The 16073-nt window shown below is 37.9% G+C and overlaps 2 protein-coding genes across 3 annotated transcripts; both read right to left on the bottom strand.

Annotated features, from left to right (window-relative positions):
• Window positions 1-1691: 1691 nt before the first annotated feature.
• LOC148427089 (cysteine and glycine-rich protein 1-like) lies at window positions 1692-7406 on the bottom strand. Of its 2 annotated transcripts, none has more exons than XM_088408699.1 (6): window positions 7235-7406; window positions 5599-5711; window positions 4259-4427; window positions 4057-4186; window positions 3890-3986; window positions 1692-2285 (listed from the first exon to the last, which is right to left on the bottom strand). In XM_088408699.1, the coding sequence occupies exons 2-6, from the start codon at window positions 5705-5707 to the stop codon at window positions 2209-2211; spliced, it is 582 nt and encodes a 193-aa protein (XP_088264825.1). In that variant the 5' UTR covers window positions 5708-5711; window positions 7235-7406; the 3' UTR covers window positions 1692-2208. The 2 variants fall into 2 exon arrangements, with proteins under 2 accessions (XP_088264825.1, XP_088264824.1); XM_088408698.1 differs by having other exon boundaries at window positions 5599-5708; window positions 7235-7405.
• Window positions 7407-9355: 1949 nt separating this feature from the next.
• Window positions 9356-13031, bottom strand: LOC148427088 (uncharacterized). Its single transcript, XM_088409097.1, has 9 exons — window positions 12984-13031; window positions 12554-12637; window positions 12213-12410; window positions 11197-11283; window positions 10712-10965; window positions 10369-10491; window positions 9914-10054; window positions 9657-9792; window positions 9356-9573 (listed from the first exon to the last, which is right to left on the bottom strand). Exons 2-9 carry the CDS (start codon window positions 12585-12587, stop codon window positions 9356-9358), a joined length of 1191 nt encoding a protein of 396 aa, XP_088265223.1. The 5' UTR covers window positions 12588-12637; window positions 12984-13031.
• Between the last annotated feature and the right edge of the window lie 3042 nt (window positions 13032-16073).

The following is a 16073-nucleotide window of genomic DNA, read 5'->3' as shown; positions in this document are numbered from 1 at the left end:
ATCCGTCTTCACTCTGAAATTTGTTACTTTATTGGCATATGGGGGGAGGTCGGTCTGACCAATCTGACCTTTTCTGACAGAGGGGTCACTGCACATGCGCACATAACGGCGCGTTCTCGCAAGCTAGTGAGTTAGCCTCTAATTTATTTATTCTAAATGTAAGGATATAAAAATGAGTGAGGGAGCTGGACCAAGTAAAAAGCCAAAAACGTACCATTTCCATACGGAATGGGAGGTGGACTTTTTCTTCACTATGTCATTTTCAAAGTGCGTTTGCCTCATCTGCCAGTCTGTCATCGCTATACCGAAAAAGGGAAATGTGGAGCGGCATTTTCGGACTGTTCATAAAAACTACGATACTGACTTCCCTCCGAAAAGCGAGCTGAGAAGGAGAAAGGTGAAAGAACTAAAATCCCAGTTGTCTGGACAGCAGTCATTTTTCTCACAGCTAACTTCAAAAGCAAAGGCAGCCACCGAAGCTTCGTTTCGGGTGAGTCACTTAATCGTTAAGAACAAGAAATCCTTCCAAGACGGAGAAATGGTAAAAGAGGCATTTGTTGAAGCAGCTGACTCGCTGTTCAAAGACTTTAAAAACAGAGTTGTATTGAGCAATATGGATTCATGTAGTTATGCAAGGTACACCAACATATATGGTTCATATAAAGAATTCTCAATATTTTTATAAATAAATATATGTTTTGCAAATTTATAGTAGGTAGATCATTTTGACTTGGTCATTTTATAAGTAGCTCGCATGCTGGAAAAGTGTGTGCACCCCTGCTCCAAAAGATGTGTCCAAGAGTGTATGCTTAATCATACAATACACAAACGAAACAAGAAAAGAAGAATTGTGTCAAAAATCCTTCTGTGAGGACCAATTTTCCTGATTGGTAATTGTACATGGAGAACCATTTATATAAGTGTTCTCTGCCTTTAGGGAAGGAAAAATGGCTTGATGTTGACAGCGGGCAATTGTTTGACGTGACTGACATCCTTGGCATGCCTGACACAATCATGGGTGGATCGAACTCATGACATTCGATGACTTTAATCCGGTTACGCCAACGTGATGTGTCAACCCCGTGTTATGTGAGGAATGTTTACTATGAATAGATGCCATGTCCGCAAACTTGAGTATGTATCACACTTAGCACCGAAACCACCGATTCCCTTCCAGTCCAATACAGCATGTAGCTGGTATCGCCGATACTGATGCGACACCAATTCTCCTCTTGTGCGGCATTTTTGAAAAGTCATGGATTTTAAATAGCTTCATTTTAGGGCTGAATAATGGTGGAAAATAATATGTAATATCATTTATTCATTTTTTGCAAACTAGTTGGCTAATTCAGCTTTACCACATAAATAATAATATCTCAGTTATAAAGAATCTATTTCGGTACTTTAATTGCGTTTTACTTAAAATACGTTGACATATAGTCTCGTTAGCATTTACCATGATGACGACCACGCAAGACTGGTATAAACAAATAGTATGTATACTAGTGCATCAGGAAGAAATCACACTGAAGTGCAGATTATAACAATAATACAAACAAATCTGTGTCTTTACCACTTAAAAATCCCACTATTCATGCTGCAGAAAACATGACCGTAATTCTTAAACAGAACTAAACTGAATGTATCTACATTGAGAAATTGCATGGTTCCAGTCAGTAAAACCATACATGTTACAGTGTAGGGAAAGTACTGATTTATTTTCTTCATTCATTTGTACTAAACATGGTATGTGTTTCTTAAGGTACCAAATAACCAAAATTTGTTTTGTGTTCAATGGAAAAAAACACAGCTGTAATTTTAATATTGTGAATTTTTTCTCACGGTTATCGCACTGTCAGAATCGAATTTCAGCTCATGCCGATTTGGTATTGTAAAAAAGAGGATCTTGGTATGGATTATATTTCATTTGCAAACGTGATTTCATATGACAAACAATATTCTTAAGTAAAATGACAGTCAAACAGCCTGATGAACAATAAATCAAAGCGCCAAGAAGACATATTTTGTTGATTTGTTGCATTTTTTTGACAGCATTATTTAGCACTTTAAAAAAAATGCTTGGTTCCATACTGAAATGGATGCACATTTTTGATTGGAGTTCTTGCAGGTGTTTTGAATATTGACACTGACGGGTGGGCGTATATGTGGAGCGGCACTGAAGTCACATTCTTCTTCCGCTTGTTCTGTCTACTGAGTGTGGGCCAGAGCTCCGGCTCCTCCTCCATATCCATAACCTTTTGGGCCAAAGTCTTTTGCATAACACCCTGCAAGACATAGAATGAGCAACTGAAATACTTCTGAAATACCGCCTGACTTATAAATATTTTTAATTGAAAATGTTGAGCCACTCAAACAAGAAGCTTCCCTCAGTTTAAAACAAAATGCAAGTGAGAAAAAAAAAACCCTGAGAACAAATGCAGTGAGACCATTTATCACATTCACACTCAAATGGCCTTTCCAAACAGACTTTGTGTAATAACAGAATTATGTTTTAAATTTTAAAATCCGGTCACCTTGCTTTATTGATAGTGCAGAAGCTGACTATGGTGTTGCATGATACTAGGACTGGAAAATAATTCAATATCAATATATATTGTGATACACACCTGATTAATAACAATAGAAATTGCACCTAGAGTCATATTGGTTAAAAAATAATCAGGAAGTAACCCCTGCCTGAGCCCAGTCATTCTGCGTGTCCTGTAAATGTCAAATTTTAGAAGAATAACTATATATATATATATATATATATATATATATATATATATATATATATATATATATATATATATATATATATATATATATATATACTGTACATTCATTGTCTGTCATTATTGGCTGACGTGGAACTTACATTGTTTCGACCATAAATGCCCAGCCCTGCATGATCGCAATGTTCCCTTTTTGTCTTCTTCACACTTTTGATTGACTAGTGGGATATAGTGTGTGCCTGCGTGTGTACGTGTGGGTAAAGTATGGCGCCCTCTGCTGTCTTCATGAGAAATCTGCAGACAGTAGAACTCCTCTACAACAAAATCATATTTGCACCCAGAAATGTTTCACAACAGGGGACCTTTCACTGTAGCAAAGATTTGTCTTCGGACGTAAACATGACAAAAAAAAGTTGTGTAATCTACAATCCGACCAGTTAAAAACAAAACCATCCGACAATTAAAAAAAAAAAAAAAAAAAATCCAGATCAAATCTGCCAGAATTTCTTTACGAGCGGAAAACATGGCAGACGAACTATTGCTTATGAAAGTTTTCCGACACAAACACCTTTATGGTTAATCTGAAAAGGAATGGAGAGCACCACGTTGGGGAAAGATGAGTCTGTTAAAGAATGCCTGGAAGAATTTGGATCGTTTGAATCTACTAGGCTTGTCTACCTCTGTTATAGAGTAGTGTATGATGAAGTGTCCATTTACTGCCACCTATAGTATGGGAGAATCTCGTCTGACTGCGGGGGAAAGCCTCTTCGACTATAAAGATCTGCATGGGAATGAACTGTAAACCTTTTGCTGCATGCTTGTTTTCGCCGTTGTGAATTTCAGTCAATGCAAACACAGAAAAAAAGATTTCGTATGATGCAACGGGGATTTTTCATTGTATGAGGAAGTGAGAAAGAGGAAAAGGCTTCAATGCATGCTTTTTTTTTCCACACTGTGGGATTTTTTTTGCACATTCAGGTTTCGTTGTAGAGGAATTTTACTGTGTTTTTCATGAACATAAGAGGGCCACTTCTGGCCTTTCCTAATACGGAACTTGGACATACAACTTGGCTGCATAAACTTTGTATCAGACAGTAAAAAAGCACAGTGTTATTTGCCGTGTTTTGGACTCTGGAATATAATCTCTTTTCTACCTTTGCAGTAGATTTCTCCATCCTTGTCAGCAAGTGTGGTCGACTCAAGGCCCTTCCCACATGTAGCGCAGCGGAAGCAACCAGTCTTGTGCCATGACTGCGATTCAACAAACCCCGAATCATTTCCATTCGTTTTTCACGCCCACTGTACGTGCAATTTTTCTTACCCTCCCGGCTCCAATCACTTTCTCGGCAGCGTAGACAGCCTTGCCGCAACGAGGGCACTTGTCCGACCCGCCAAATTTCTGAGCAAACTTCGAAGGATTCGGGTTGGTGGTGGGACGATGAGCAGCGGGTCTGAGCAAGAAATAAGATGCAACGCGAATGAAAAGCCGTTAATGAGAAGCAGTCTTATCGGGTTCTACTCACTCTTCATGGGTGAGACCCTGGCCCTCGCCTTTGTCCATGTTCAAGGTTCCCGCTCCAACTCCGTAACCGTAACCTTTTGGCCCGTAGCTCTTGCCGTAGCATGACTTGCAGTAGATTTCATCCAGATGAACGGCGACAGTTGTACTGTCTAAGCGTTTCCCACACGCCGCTGAACAGATGCAACATAAAAGTCATACACATCCTATCTTTGCCAGCACATGTCATCTTTGAGCTTATTATTGTGCTTTTTTTTATGGAGTACTTATTTGTTTTCATCCAGATTCCATTGGTGGAATGTGCCGTTGCGACACAGAAACACAACATTGTCGCAATTCTGTCTGTGTGAACTTCATCCAGCAAATTCTTTCACTTGCCAATGGGGATTTTGCCTTTGGTGCAACGATTAACCAATCAGATTTGAGGGGCCCACTGAAGGGATTTTCATGCAACTGGCGTTCCTGTTTGTCGGAATGGGCTTCAGCTTCCATTTGACACAAAACAGAATGATGGGATGGAAAACTGTTTGATGGAAGTGAGGGGCAGATCAATCCCAGATTTATAATTCTAGTCATCAACCATCCAAGTGTGTTTAGTCAGCACAAGTGGGCATTTTACACATTTTTGCAGGCCCATTTTTCATAATTTGTCATCCTGCGCTCTCATTGTCATTTTTGCTAGTCCGTCTTTCATAATTTGTCGTCACGGGCCCACTTCCGTCATCGTCATTCTGTGTGTGTGTTTTTTTTTTTTCAAAGCAAACCGCAATAATCAATCCATCAGTCTGTTTTTTTTAAGTTAATTAAAAAAATAATAATTTTAATTGTCATCACTTCGGCATGAGCAAACCTGGACATTTTACAAAGTTTTGCTGGTCAATCATTTGTCAACAAAACTGCTGATTGCCCAATGGCTTTGCCTGCTGTCAAGTCATCATTGCACTATGTAGCATATGTTTTCTGTAATCTATATTGTGTAACTGTATTTGTCTGTAATGTGTATCTATTTGTCTGTATTTGTTACATGCAGCATCCACTTCAACCTGTGGGCTTGAAAGGGGGCTCCTCCCACTTGTGGTCCCTTCTGAAGGTTTCTGATTTTCCCCAAATTGGGGTTTTTGAGTTTTTCCTCCCCCTTCTGGGAGCTTTGACAGGGGATGCTGTAGTGTACCTTACATCGAAAATATGTCTCTGTATGACTTCTCTTTTCGAAAGAAGTCTTGACATGACCTCTTTTCATCTGTGAAGCCCTTTGAGACTTCGGTGATTCAGGGCTATACAGATAAAATTTGATTGATTGATTGATTGATTGATAGTCAGTTAGAAAGTAAGCGGTGAACTCACAGCACACAAAGCAGGACTTGTGGAATCTCCGACTGTCACAGAGTACCTCCTCTGCAAAGTAAACGGTCTTCTTGCAACGGCCACACTGGTTTCCTCCTCCTAAATTCATCCTTCTCCCATGTGTGCATGCATGAAGACAGAAACAGCTTACATTTAGCGTTATTGAATGCATTGCTTTGGAAAAATGGGGTGGTAGACTGTGGATATAAGTAGAAAAACAAATATAATGTGGTTAGGGTTAGGGACTTTCTTCAGGTTAACTGATGCATGGAATTGTTTTTTCTGCTTTGTAGTCCGGAGACTATCATTTTAGTACTGCCAATTGGCTGTGGTTCTGGTCGTTGATTTGACAAGGCAAGAGAGCTTCACGAAAGGCCGCACTAAAGGAACGCTTGAGTGGAAAGTCATTTTGGATTGTGATATGATGGGATGTAACTGTATTGACGTCTTTCCTGCATTTTGCTCTCAAGCCACAATGACTTTCGCAGAAGGCTCTTTTTCAGCATTTCCAAAGAAACATTCCTCACATTGAACAATATCCAACCCCATCTATTATATCGTATTCTAAATCATTTCACTTTCAATCTGCCTGATGTTGTTTGAGTTGATAGGAATAATTTTATTTTTAATTATTGTAATCCCGAGCCGTCATTACTTGGATGGTTGTCTTGTATTCTTGCTCTTTTATCTTCTGAGTTTATCTTTGAAATTTTGTGTTGACCTCAAGTTAACCTGTATAGTACTTCTGTGTTCTGTGTAAAACGAAGTTGCAATACAATTCATGTCATTTACTCAAGTGTATTAGTGTAGACTCAGATGTCATTAATACCTATTAACTTGTTAGAATGACATTTCAAATGTGCTGTCATTCATCACTCTATCTCAATATAAAAAAAGCAATGAACCTGTCAGTGTTGCCCCCTTTAGTGCACACATCCTCTTAAAAAAATAAATAAATAAAAATGGTCTATATGGCTTAGGATGATGCACTCAAATGTTGCGTTGAAAAATTGATATAAATGTACATTACCTGATCTCGGATTAAAAAAAAAAAAAAGATTTTAAAGCAAAGTCCATCCCTCCCGTGATTTTGATGAATTTTGATCCAGATTACATTTTTGAATAACTGGCCCCTTTTGTTTTTCTACTTCCCTTCTCTACCGAGCGTATTGCAGACTGACCTGCCAATTTTTTTATTTTTTTATATATTTAATCTTAGAGTGAAAACACTTTAATACTGTAAGCGTTCAAAGTCTTTGCTGAAATTATTGACAGCACATGTAACGTCATTTTTTCAAGAAATGGACCTGGAAGTTGGGCAACAAGCATGAACATGTAGAGAGAGCGTTGTGGTAGTCACAAACAGGTAAAAGGGCAAAGTCGGCACCAAAAAAAGCACACGAACTGGTGTTATAACAGCCTCTGAAGGTTAGCACTCCTGTGTAGTTACTTTTTTAACCGCATGCTTCTCAATCTGGTCTAGCACCTACACAGTTTCTTCCCTTTTTGCAAACTACAATACTTTTGTCTGGCAGCTGGCCCAGCCTGAACCGGAGAGGGCGTTTACCCAGCATGCATTGGCAAGTAAATACAGAGAGAGCAGGAAGAAAGATTTGGATTTTTAAGTGTCACCTACCTTCGCTTTCTCTCAGTCAGCTGTGGTGAAAGTCTGACCCTATTAGTCAGTTAAGTTGCACTGTTGTACGTAGCACTTCCTCGGTTAAAAATGTGCTAAAAGGGAGGTGCCTCTTCTCTTGTTGCTGCTACAGCCGCCCAAGCAAGTGCAGGAAGAGGGAATTTCTGACTCAGTGGCTGAGGGAGGGGCAAGGCAATGACGAGGGAAGGGAACCTGTGAAGGATTATTTTTTCCCCCTGCGGGAAATATGGAAATGTAAACAATGTAAAAAATGCAGTGAAGAATGTGTACAGGAAAAGGGCTTTTAAAAGTATTAGTTGCCCACAAAAAATTGTCATATATATATATATATATATATATATATATATATATATATATATATATATATATATATATATATATATATATATATATATATATATATATATATATATATATATATTTGGGTAGTAGGGGAGGAACACCCTGCACTGGTTTTCAGCCAATTGCAGGGCACACAGTTACGAGCAACCTTTCACACATCCAATCACACTTAAGGACAATTTAGTATGTTCTATTCACCTGCCATGTATGTTTTTGGAGCGTGGGAGGAAGCCGGTCTGCCTAGAGGAAACCCTTACGGGATCAGGGAGAACATGCAAATGTAGCCTTAGTTGAAACAATTTGTTTAGCAAATTTCAGCAGCAAAATGATATTTTGTGTATAAATAATTTGATGACAATTATTTTCCATGGTGACTTACTACTTTCAAAAACATTTTTCACCGACTGAAAATGGCATGTGGTGATGGCTCAGGTAACACAGCAGCACGTCACATGACCAAGTGAGCTGTGAAAAAAATGAACTTTTTTTTTACTGCTGTAAAAGACTAAATAAGTGGACATTTTTTGGTGGGGGGGGGGTATTTTCAGTTCAAAAGTAATAGTGGTGTCTTGGTATCAATTTTTATGACTGCTTTGAAGATGATAGGACTTTGAAAGGTGCCTTTCATTCATTTAACCGTTCACTAAAAGGGCCGTTCAAAACACTGGCTCTTTTATGTTTATTAGGTTTGCTTATGAGAAATGTATTATCAGGTTTTTGCATAGACGCATTTTTAACTGCTTGTATACTGTACAGTACAGTGTCTTGCCTCTTAAGTTCAAGTTCCATTGAAAAAAGGCTGACCTTTAACAAATAATTACTTTCAACAAGCTAACCATAAGATATCTGTAAGTGACTTACTAATTCCAACATCTCTTTTATGACACAATTTAAAATGACCTTTTGGTCTGCTATAAAAGGTCAGTCAGACTGAATGCTCGAATGACAATACGCATTTTCAGGACTGATTGCTGGGTTTATTAGTCATTGAGGGTTACTTTGCTGCCATCATGTGGACATTTGTGGAAATGAATCTAGAATTGGCGGTCAAAGCGAATCCTGAGATATTATTAGATTTGAGTGATTTTTGCTTGAAAAAGATATTCACGCACATGAGATTTGTGAAACCTGACCAATATTTCATTTTGTTAATTCTTTACTGTGTGCTAAGAAGTGACATGAAGTTTGCACTGTTGCCATTCCAAGAAAAATTGACAGGACGAAGAATTAGCCAGAGTCAATTTACAGGTTTGAATGAACGCATTTCAAATTATTGTTTTGAAAATGAGGGACAAATGGACAAATTTGAAGTAATAGTTCAATATTTTATTTAAATCTATATTGTGCAAATCACATGGATGCAATCCATCTGCTTTTAGCAAACACATTCCTTTCAAACTGTAATGTCAATGTAATGTTATTTACTACTTTATATACATGTTATATAATATTTTCAGTTAGAGTATACTAAAATATAGGTATGCTCAATATTCCAAACTACAATCCGTTCTTTGCCCTAAGTCGGCCATCATTGGTTCCAACCTGCATGGTCACAGTAGCCAACATACATGTAAAACATACATGCATGTATGTAAAACTGCCAGAAATAAGCAATAACAAACATCAAGCGTTTCTTCTAGCTGTGGGGGCCACGGCCATCCCTGGTCACCATTTAGCTCCTCCTCCTTTCAATCAAGATAGACGGCATAAAATTGATGACATGCATGAAAACGTATGCCATCACTCTCGTTTGTGAATTCAGGCGCAGCCAAAGCCACTCCAACTGGTGGATATACACGCACGAAGATCCCGTTGGAATGTGCTGTAGTCCATGTAGTGCCTCGGCAGCCTCAGTTTCTCAAAACAGGTTACAGCTGTTGGAAGTGAACCTTCTACTATTTCCACCCTCATTACTGCAGCTGGCACCTCCCATCCGATCCAGAACTTAATGAGACTTTTTAACTCATCAGGAGTTACTGCAGTAAATCAAAATAAAAGACAGCCTTTTAGACCATCTGGAAAGTCCTTTCAGATGTTCAATACTCAAAATGATACATACCGTTTTTGATAAAGCTTTCCAAATAACCAGAAACTCTGGATGCATCTTCAACGTCATGCTCATCAAAGTCTACCGCCTCAAAGCTCTCAAAGATGACGGTTGTAGACCGAGGCCAAGCGATGCAATCCAAGAGTATCTAGAAGGATAGTCCATTTTTGTTCTCAGGGAGTATTTGTCTGATTATTTGTTTTGGCTCCACCTCATCCCATTCCTGCTACATGTGAACCATAATGAACCAACTGTCTTTGCGTCCCAACCTCAGATGTGACTTGTGTCTCTGACTCCCTGGGAAACAGGATTGGAATGATCTCTCGACGCTGAATTAGAATCGGCCACAGTCCCGTGTCTTGAAGGCCTCGTCGAAACTGACAGATTTGACCTCTTGTTCGCTCAATCACCTGCAGTGCGAATACATGAAATCATGATTACCGTACTATATTCACAACATTTGATTTTAGCCTGTAGAAATGCAAGCGCTGTTTTTTAATATTTATTTATATATATATATATATATATATATATATATATATATATATATATAGATATATATATTCAGCGTGTGTGCAAGTCATTGCATTCTCTTCGTTCACCGTTAGATGACACTAAAATTCTACACTCTGTAACTGTAATGAGCTTGTGACATTTTTTTTTTTATCAGCGTGCGTTTGACTGTAATAGGAACTGAGAAGCAAAAGTAGCAGATTTATTTTACCGCATGCAAAAGCAGCTTTTCAGAAAGCCACTTCCTGTTGGCATCATTTGGGGTGGGGAGATTCCACAGCATACAGAGCTGGTTGATGCTGTCAAGGTTGTCTATTTCTGCATCCCCACTGAGCTAGAAGGTAACAAAATGGCCAGCATACCCTTTTATTATTCAAGCAAGTGGATGTGCTTGATTTAAAAAAAAAAAAATATATATATATATATATATATATATATATATATATATATATATATATATATATATATATATATATATATATATATATAATATAAAATATAAAAAAGAATTATATATAATGTCTGTGTATATATGTGTATAAAGTAAAGTTCACCACTGCCACCATGTCACGAATGTCAAGATCCGGGCAATCCTGTACTGTTATTGGCGCCGTCTCCAAAGAACCTCCAAAGAGAATATGAATAATGGCCGGGCTAAGCCCTGGGAAACTTGGCCCCTGATGTAAATACGAATGGCCAACAATGCGCCCTGCTACAGCAAACATGTTGTTGTCCAGCAGTCCATCTGATATTGAGGGAACGAGATGATCAGGCTGGCCTTCAAAGATTTTGGTTATGCTTGCACTTCCTGCAGGAATGCAAAGAGGTTATTGCGCTTTAGGTTTGTAGTGAACCAACAAAGCTAACGCAGCATGGAAATTACAAAGTAGTTCGAACAAAATAAATAACATCTTGGTTTATTTCAGTGCTAAGAGTTATTTAACTTCATCCATACACACTTAAAATAACAAGAACATCAATTAAATGAGCATGTTCTATTCATGACACTTTTGAGTGGGCTTTCGTCTTTGCGCACAACCTGAATTTATATGGAATCCACTTGTCAGCCTGAAAATGACCATTGACATCAGGTGGCGGTGAACTCCACTTCCAGTTGCAGGGTCGCCTGAAAACAAATGCGCATTTTCTTTAAAGAGAAACCATGTAAGATTTAGACCATTTTTCATGAAAACGGATTGAATTAAATGATTATGAATTTCAAAGACTTGCAAATAAATGTTTTTTTAACAACAAACTGTATGTTTTTAAATATAATTGTAGGTCTGGTTATAGTTCCGTGCAATGGTAAATGCAGCACCTCCTGTTGTCGGTAGTGAAAAACGGTCTAAATCTTACACGGTATCCCTTTAAATCCGACAAGGGAGACAATATTTGTGGTGACTAGGGCGGGTGACGATAAAGATCACCCGAGTATTAAAGACCTTCTAAGAAGTATAGAATTCATTGATTTTTATGTTTTCAGCTGAATTGATTTAAACTAAACAGTCTTTTCATGTAATCAAGAGGTAAACGTGAGTTTTTCCCCTTTCTTCTGGTTGTTCTTTGCACAAATCATCTTTATTCTTTAATTAATTTTAATTTAAATGACTGACTTATCTGATTGTTTTGTTGACAGCCCTTTAGCACGGCTCCATCTAGTCACTAGACTAGATGCATCCACTAGATTCTAGAGGATACATAACGCAACCCCAGCAACTACTGTAGCTTCTATTCTATGCACTTGGTAATACGGTATGGCTTATATATGAAAACACTTTTACAGTAGGCCAGTCATTGAAGGTTTCCCTTATAATCCGGTGTGGTTTATAGTGTGGAAAATAGGGTATTTTTGAGGTATTGAGCCTTGGCTCAATAAAAACTGGGAAATACTCTTCTCAGCTATTGGACATTAATCTTTGCCATGCCATCAACCTACCATGCCATGCTGGCATCAAAAGGTTCATAAAACTCAATAAAAACAATATCACAAAATTAAAAAAAAAAAAAAAAAAAACATCCCTCGTGTGGTCAATCAGACTATTTCATGTTCACTACCTTGAAGTTTGCATTCAAGTGGAGAGGCCCACTGAATGTTGTCTCTCTTGTAAAAGGAAACTAAAGCCTGGTCTTGCGACTCTTTGTCTTTCCTGATGTCCAAAGTCAGATGTAGGGTTTTTGAATTTTTATTTTTTTCTAGAAGTTCCTGTACAAATAGCCAGCCAGCTTGTCTTGGATCGGATTCTGTCCTCCAGTCTAAGCAAAAATAGCATGAGAAAAAGAAAAAAAGTTAGCCACTGTCAAAAGAAGTATTTTATAAATAATGGCCAGTGTTACATTTTTTTTACAGAACATTGATGTCTTATGGATGGATTATAGTGGAGGAAAACCATTTGTACCATTTGTAGCTGTGGTTTCTTCAACTTGTTCCATAGCCGTGCTCCAGTTGTGGTGAAGACCACTTACACGAAACTGTCTGCATCCTGTCACCATTGCGGTAAAATGTTAACTATGTCATCTAAATCACAGTTCAAATCATAACTTAAAGCTTCTTTACATGCCTAAAATGGTCAGGCAAAATATTAGCTTTAAAAAGTTGATGTTTAACATTTGAGTGTGAATATCAAAAGTGGTATTTTAATTGATGAGTAATATTAACATCAGTTACATCAGTAACATGAGAGTATTTGAGAGTGCTTGTTTAGTGTTAGTCTCATGTTGAACTTCATCAGTGTTCAGCTCTGTCATTTCACCTATTTGGTAAGTTAATTTAGTTCAACAATATAAATATAATGGAATCATGCTTAATAAATATAAGGGAGTACTCACAATGTGTGTGATGAGAAGTGGAAAACATAGCCCAATACTGCGTTAAGCTAACACTGGCTAACTGTGTATAGCGCATGGCAGAATGCTAACATCAGTTAGCTACTGTATCTATGACGGCAAGTTAACCGTTAAAATCAGAGAACACATCTAATGCTATATTACCCAAATAGGTTGTAGCAGAATCTGACATTCATGAGTTTGTATTCTCTTGTCAAATAAGCGAGATACATTTGTTGGAATGTCACGTTGTTTTGTATTGTGAGGGATAGTGTGAAAATATGTCGCACTGTTTATTGCGTCCTTATGACAGAGATATTTTCTTTCCCCATAATGATTGTGTTCACAAAACACCCCGTAGTTACAGCGTACAAAACATCCTTGGTGGAGGCACTGTCTTTAATGAGAGTCTTGTTGAAGGTATGCGGCTTTGGAGTTACCCTCAGGCAAAAGGCAACGTGTCAACTTCAGAACTGTTGGAATTTCGGAAGGCTCACTTTTCAAAAACGAATGACTGAACTTGCTGAGCGAAACAACAACATTGTAAATACTTTCACGGACATCATCACATTGTATAAAATTAACGCAAAAGAATATCTTATCAAGTTGTTACCTCGATAGGGCAAAGTACCATATGAAAGTTATGGAGATCATTATTGCGAAATGACACTGCATCTGGAAAGTAATCAAAATATCTTCCAGAAAGTGACATAACACGTATTTCCCCGTAATTTGATGGAATCCGTCATTTGTAGATCAATGTCAAATGCAGAAGTAGTCAATAAACACAAGGGACTCGAATGACAGTTGAAGCAGCAGCTGAGCAAACTTAAGTGTTGTGTCCTATTCAATAATTGAACTACGACTTGGAACAGTGTTCCTTCAAAGCATGGACTATTAAACGGAGGCCTGAACGGAGAAGAGAAAAAAAAAAGTCGTAAAATGAAGGATGTGCTTACCTGTGATGATGCGGGACTCAGCTCTGGCCGTTTTCTTTGCATTGAGTCTTTAGGGGTGGGTGAAATTCTATCTCCTCGTTGACGAAAGCTGGTTTAACTTGTCAGTGCAGGTAGTGCAATAGCTACTTTAACTACAGTATACTATATGCGTTCCCTCAGGCAATAGCACTTTTCACCCTTTAACTGCCTGCTCAACCAAAGGGGACGGCACATTTTGTGAGTCAACGTATCTTAATTGGAGAAGGGAGTCTCAGACTGACGGAAAATCTGTTACCAAGGATACTTAAGAGGAGGAGGAAAACAGAATGGATTCTCTTGATTCGTAGTTCGCAACCTTTTTTTTTTACTGTGTACTCGTGTAAAATAGCCAAGTATGCCCTAACTAATTAGCGTAGTACACAAGTTGATTCATGTTCCAATCAATTTGCTCTTAAATGGAAAAGAAAAATGTACTGTTCCTATCACTAATGTCCAACATATGTATATTTCTGCCGTTGGGACGTAACTCATGTCACGTTCTAGTGATATTCATATGAGTCCCCTTACTATTGAAAATTTTTTGAACCGATTATTCCGTTGATTATGCCATCGCTTAATGAAATGTTAGGGGGCCGCGCTTATAGAACCCAACTTCATGCCATCGAACATTTTTAATTTAATATTGAGAGACAGTAAAAATAGACATTTAGCTTATAATTCAACTGAAATTTTTGAGTGTTTTTTTTCTCCCATATTTGCAACATCAAAGTGTGACTTCACAGCACACACACACGCACAACCTTGCAGATGTCCCTCGGGTTACAGTAACACAAGTGTGCCATTGTCACAACAGCGTCTGCCTCTGAAAGGGGGGGGGGGGGGATATGCCTCATGGACCATTAGAAGATTAGCTATGACATGACCTCCCTTGCGCACACACAGACACAGACACACACACACACACTTGACACATTTTACACTCTTCTACCCATAATCCCTCGGTCATGAGCCACTTCCCGTTTTGCGAGACGGAGAAACAAAGCAACACATCATGTGAGTATGTTTGCGAACGTCTGACTTCTGCACATCCAGCTGAGCAAAACAAAAAAAAAAGAGGGATTCTGCATTTTTGTGAGTATAATATTTGGAGTTTAGCAAATGTATTGATTTTGGCCTTTGTTTGCACGAGGATGACGGGTACTTGTTTACATTGTGTTCACGTTTGTCAATTTTATTGGCATGTACATTCAATGACCATATTATTTCTGATGGTCAGGTCTGGTTATTTGCTGTTGTTAATAAGTGATTCATTTCACTCAGAAACCAGCACTAAGGCATCAATATTTTCCTTTGCTCCCTGCTCGATTTTATCTTCTTTTATCACTATCGCCTGAAACTTATACCTGAAAATCCCAGTTGCAGTTTTCCACGCGAGATTTACGTGTATGCCAAGGTAGATTTAATCTTTAACACACATATGACCTTACATACACACGTTCGAACATTTTGTTCAGACTTGACAATCCTCACATAATTTAATGGGGACGTCATTAGAAATAAATAATATATACATATATACAAATAATATATACATAAATCCACATTCGAACTTGCACAAAAATATAAATAAACACTGCAGTTGAACATATTTGAGACATACTGCGATGGTTAATTTACAGTACACCCTCAATGAATGTTGTCATGTCAAAAAAATGAAAATACAGTAACGTAGTTGGCCTAAATTGGTCCCCCCAAAAATTAGAGGTTTTATTCCAAAAATTATATTTTATAATACAGTATATTAGAAGTAGCCCCTAACCAGCGTAAAACATTTTTAGACTGGGGGAAAAAAAAAAAGTGTGTACGTGTGTACAGTAGTAGTAGTACCTCCATTTTATTCAGCAATTCTCCAAGATAGATTTTGTAACCTCTTCTGTTCTATTTCTGCCTCGATAATAACAATATGTATCTGTATAAAACTTAACAAAATAGAGGCATGCAGGGTTTTGTAAAGGAGTCACTATAACACATTTTAGTAATAAGGGTTTTAATGTTCAAATTAATTTCCACTTAATTTGAAAAGAAAAATGAACTGTTCTTGTCATGGCATACAAAAGCTAAAATCTCACGTACCCTCAGATGTGCCTGGGCGCAG

Source organism: Hippichthys cyanospilos, chromosome 2 (genome assembly GCF_059441005.1).
Source record: "Hippichthys cyanospilos isolate Australia breed blue-spotted pipefish chromosome 2, RoL_Hcya_1.0, whole genome shotgun sequence".
NCBI lineage: Eukaryota > Metazoa > Chordata > Actinopteri > Syngnathiformes > Syngnathidae > Hippichthys > Hippichthys cyanospilos.
Note: the sequence above shows the minus strand (reverse complement) of the source record. Positions and strands in the feature narration are given on the sequence as shown.

Excerpts from the sequence above, each read along its gene's own strand:
- LOC148427089 (XM_088408699.1), bottom strand. The coding sequence starts at position 5,707 with ATGAATTTAGGAGGAGGAAACCAGTGTGGCCGTTGCAAGAAGACCGTT. Across the intron at positions 4,428-5,598 it reads CAAGTCCTGCTTTGTGTGCT|CGGCGTGTGGGAAACGCTTA; the intron begins GTGAGTTCACCG and ends GCATCTGTTCAG. Across the intron at positions 3,987-4,056 it reads AAGTGATTGGAGCCGGGAGG|TCATGGCACAAGACTGGTTG; the intron begins GTAAGAAAAATT and ends GTTGAATCGCAG.
- LOC148427088 (XM_088409097.1), bottom strand. The coding sequence starts at position 12,587 with ATGGAACAAGTTGAAGAAACCACAGCTACAAATG. Across the intron at positions 11,284-12,212 it reads ACTTGAATGCAAACTTCAAG|GCGACCCTGCAACTGGAAGT; the intron begins GTAGTGAACATG and ends ATTTGTTTTCAG. Across the intron at positions 10,492-10,711 it reads TTCGTGACATGGTGGCAGTG|CTCAGTGGGGATGCAGAAAT; the intron begins GTGAACTTTACT and ends GTTACCTTCTAG.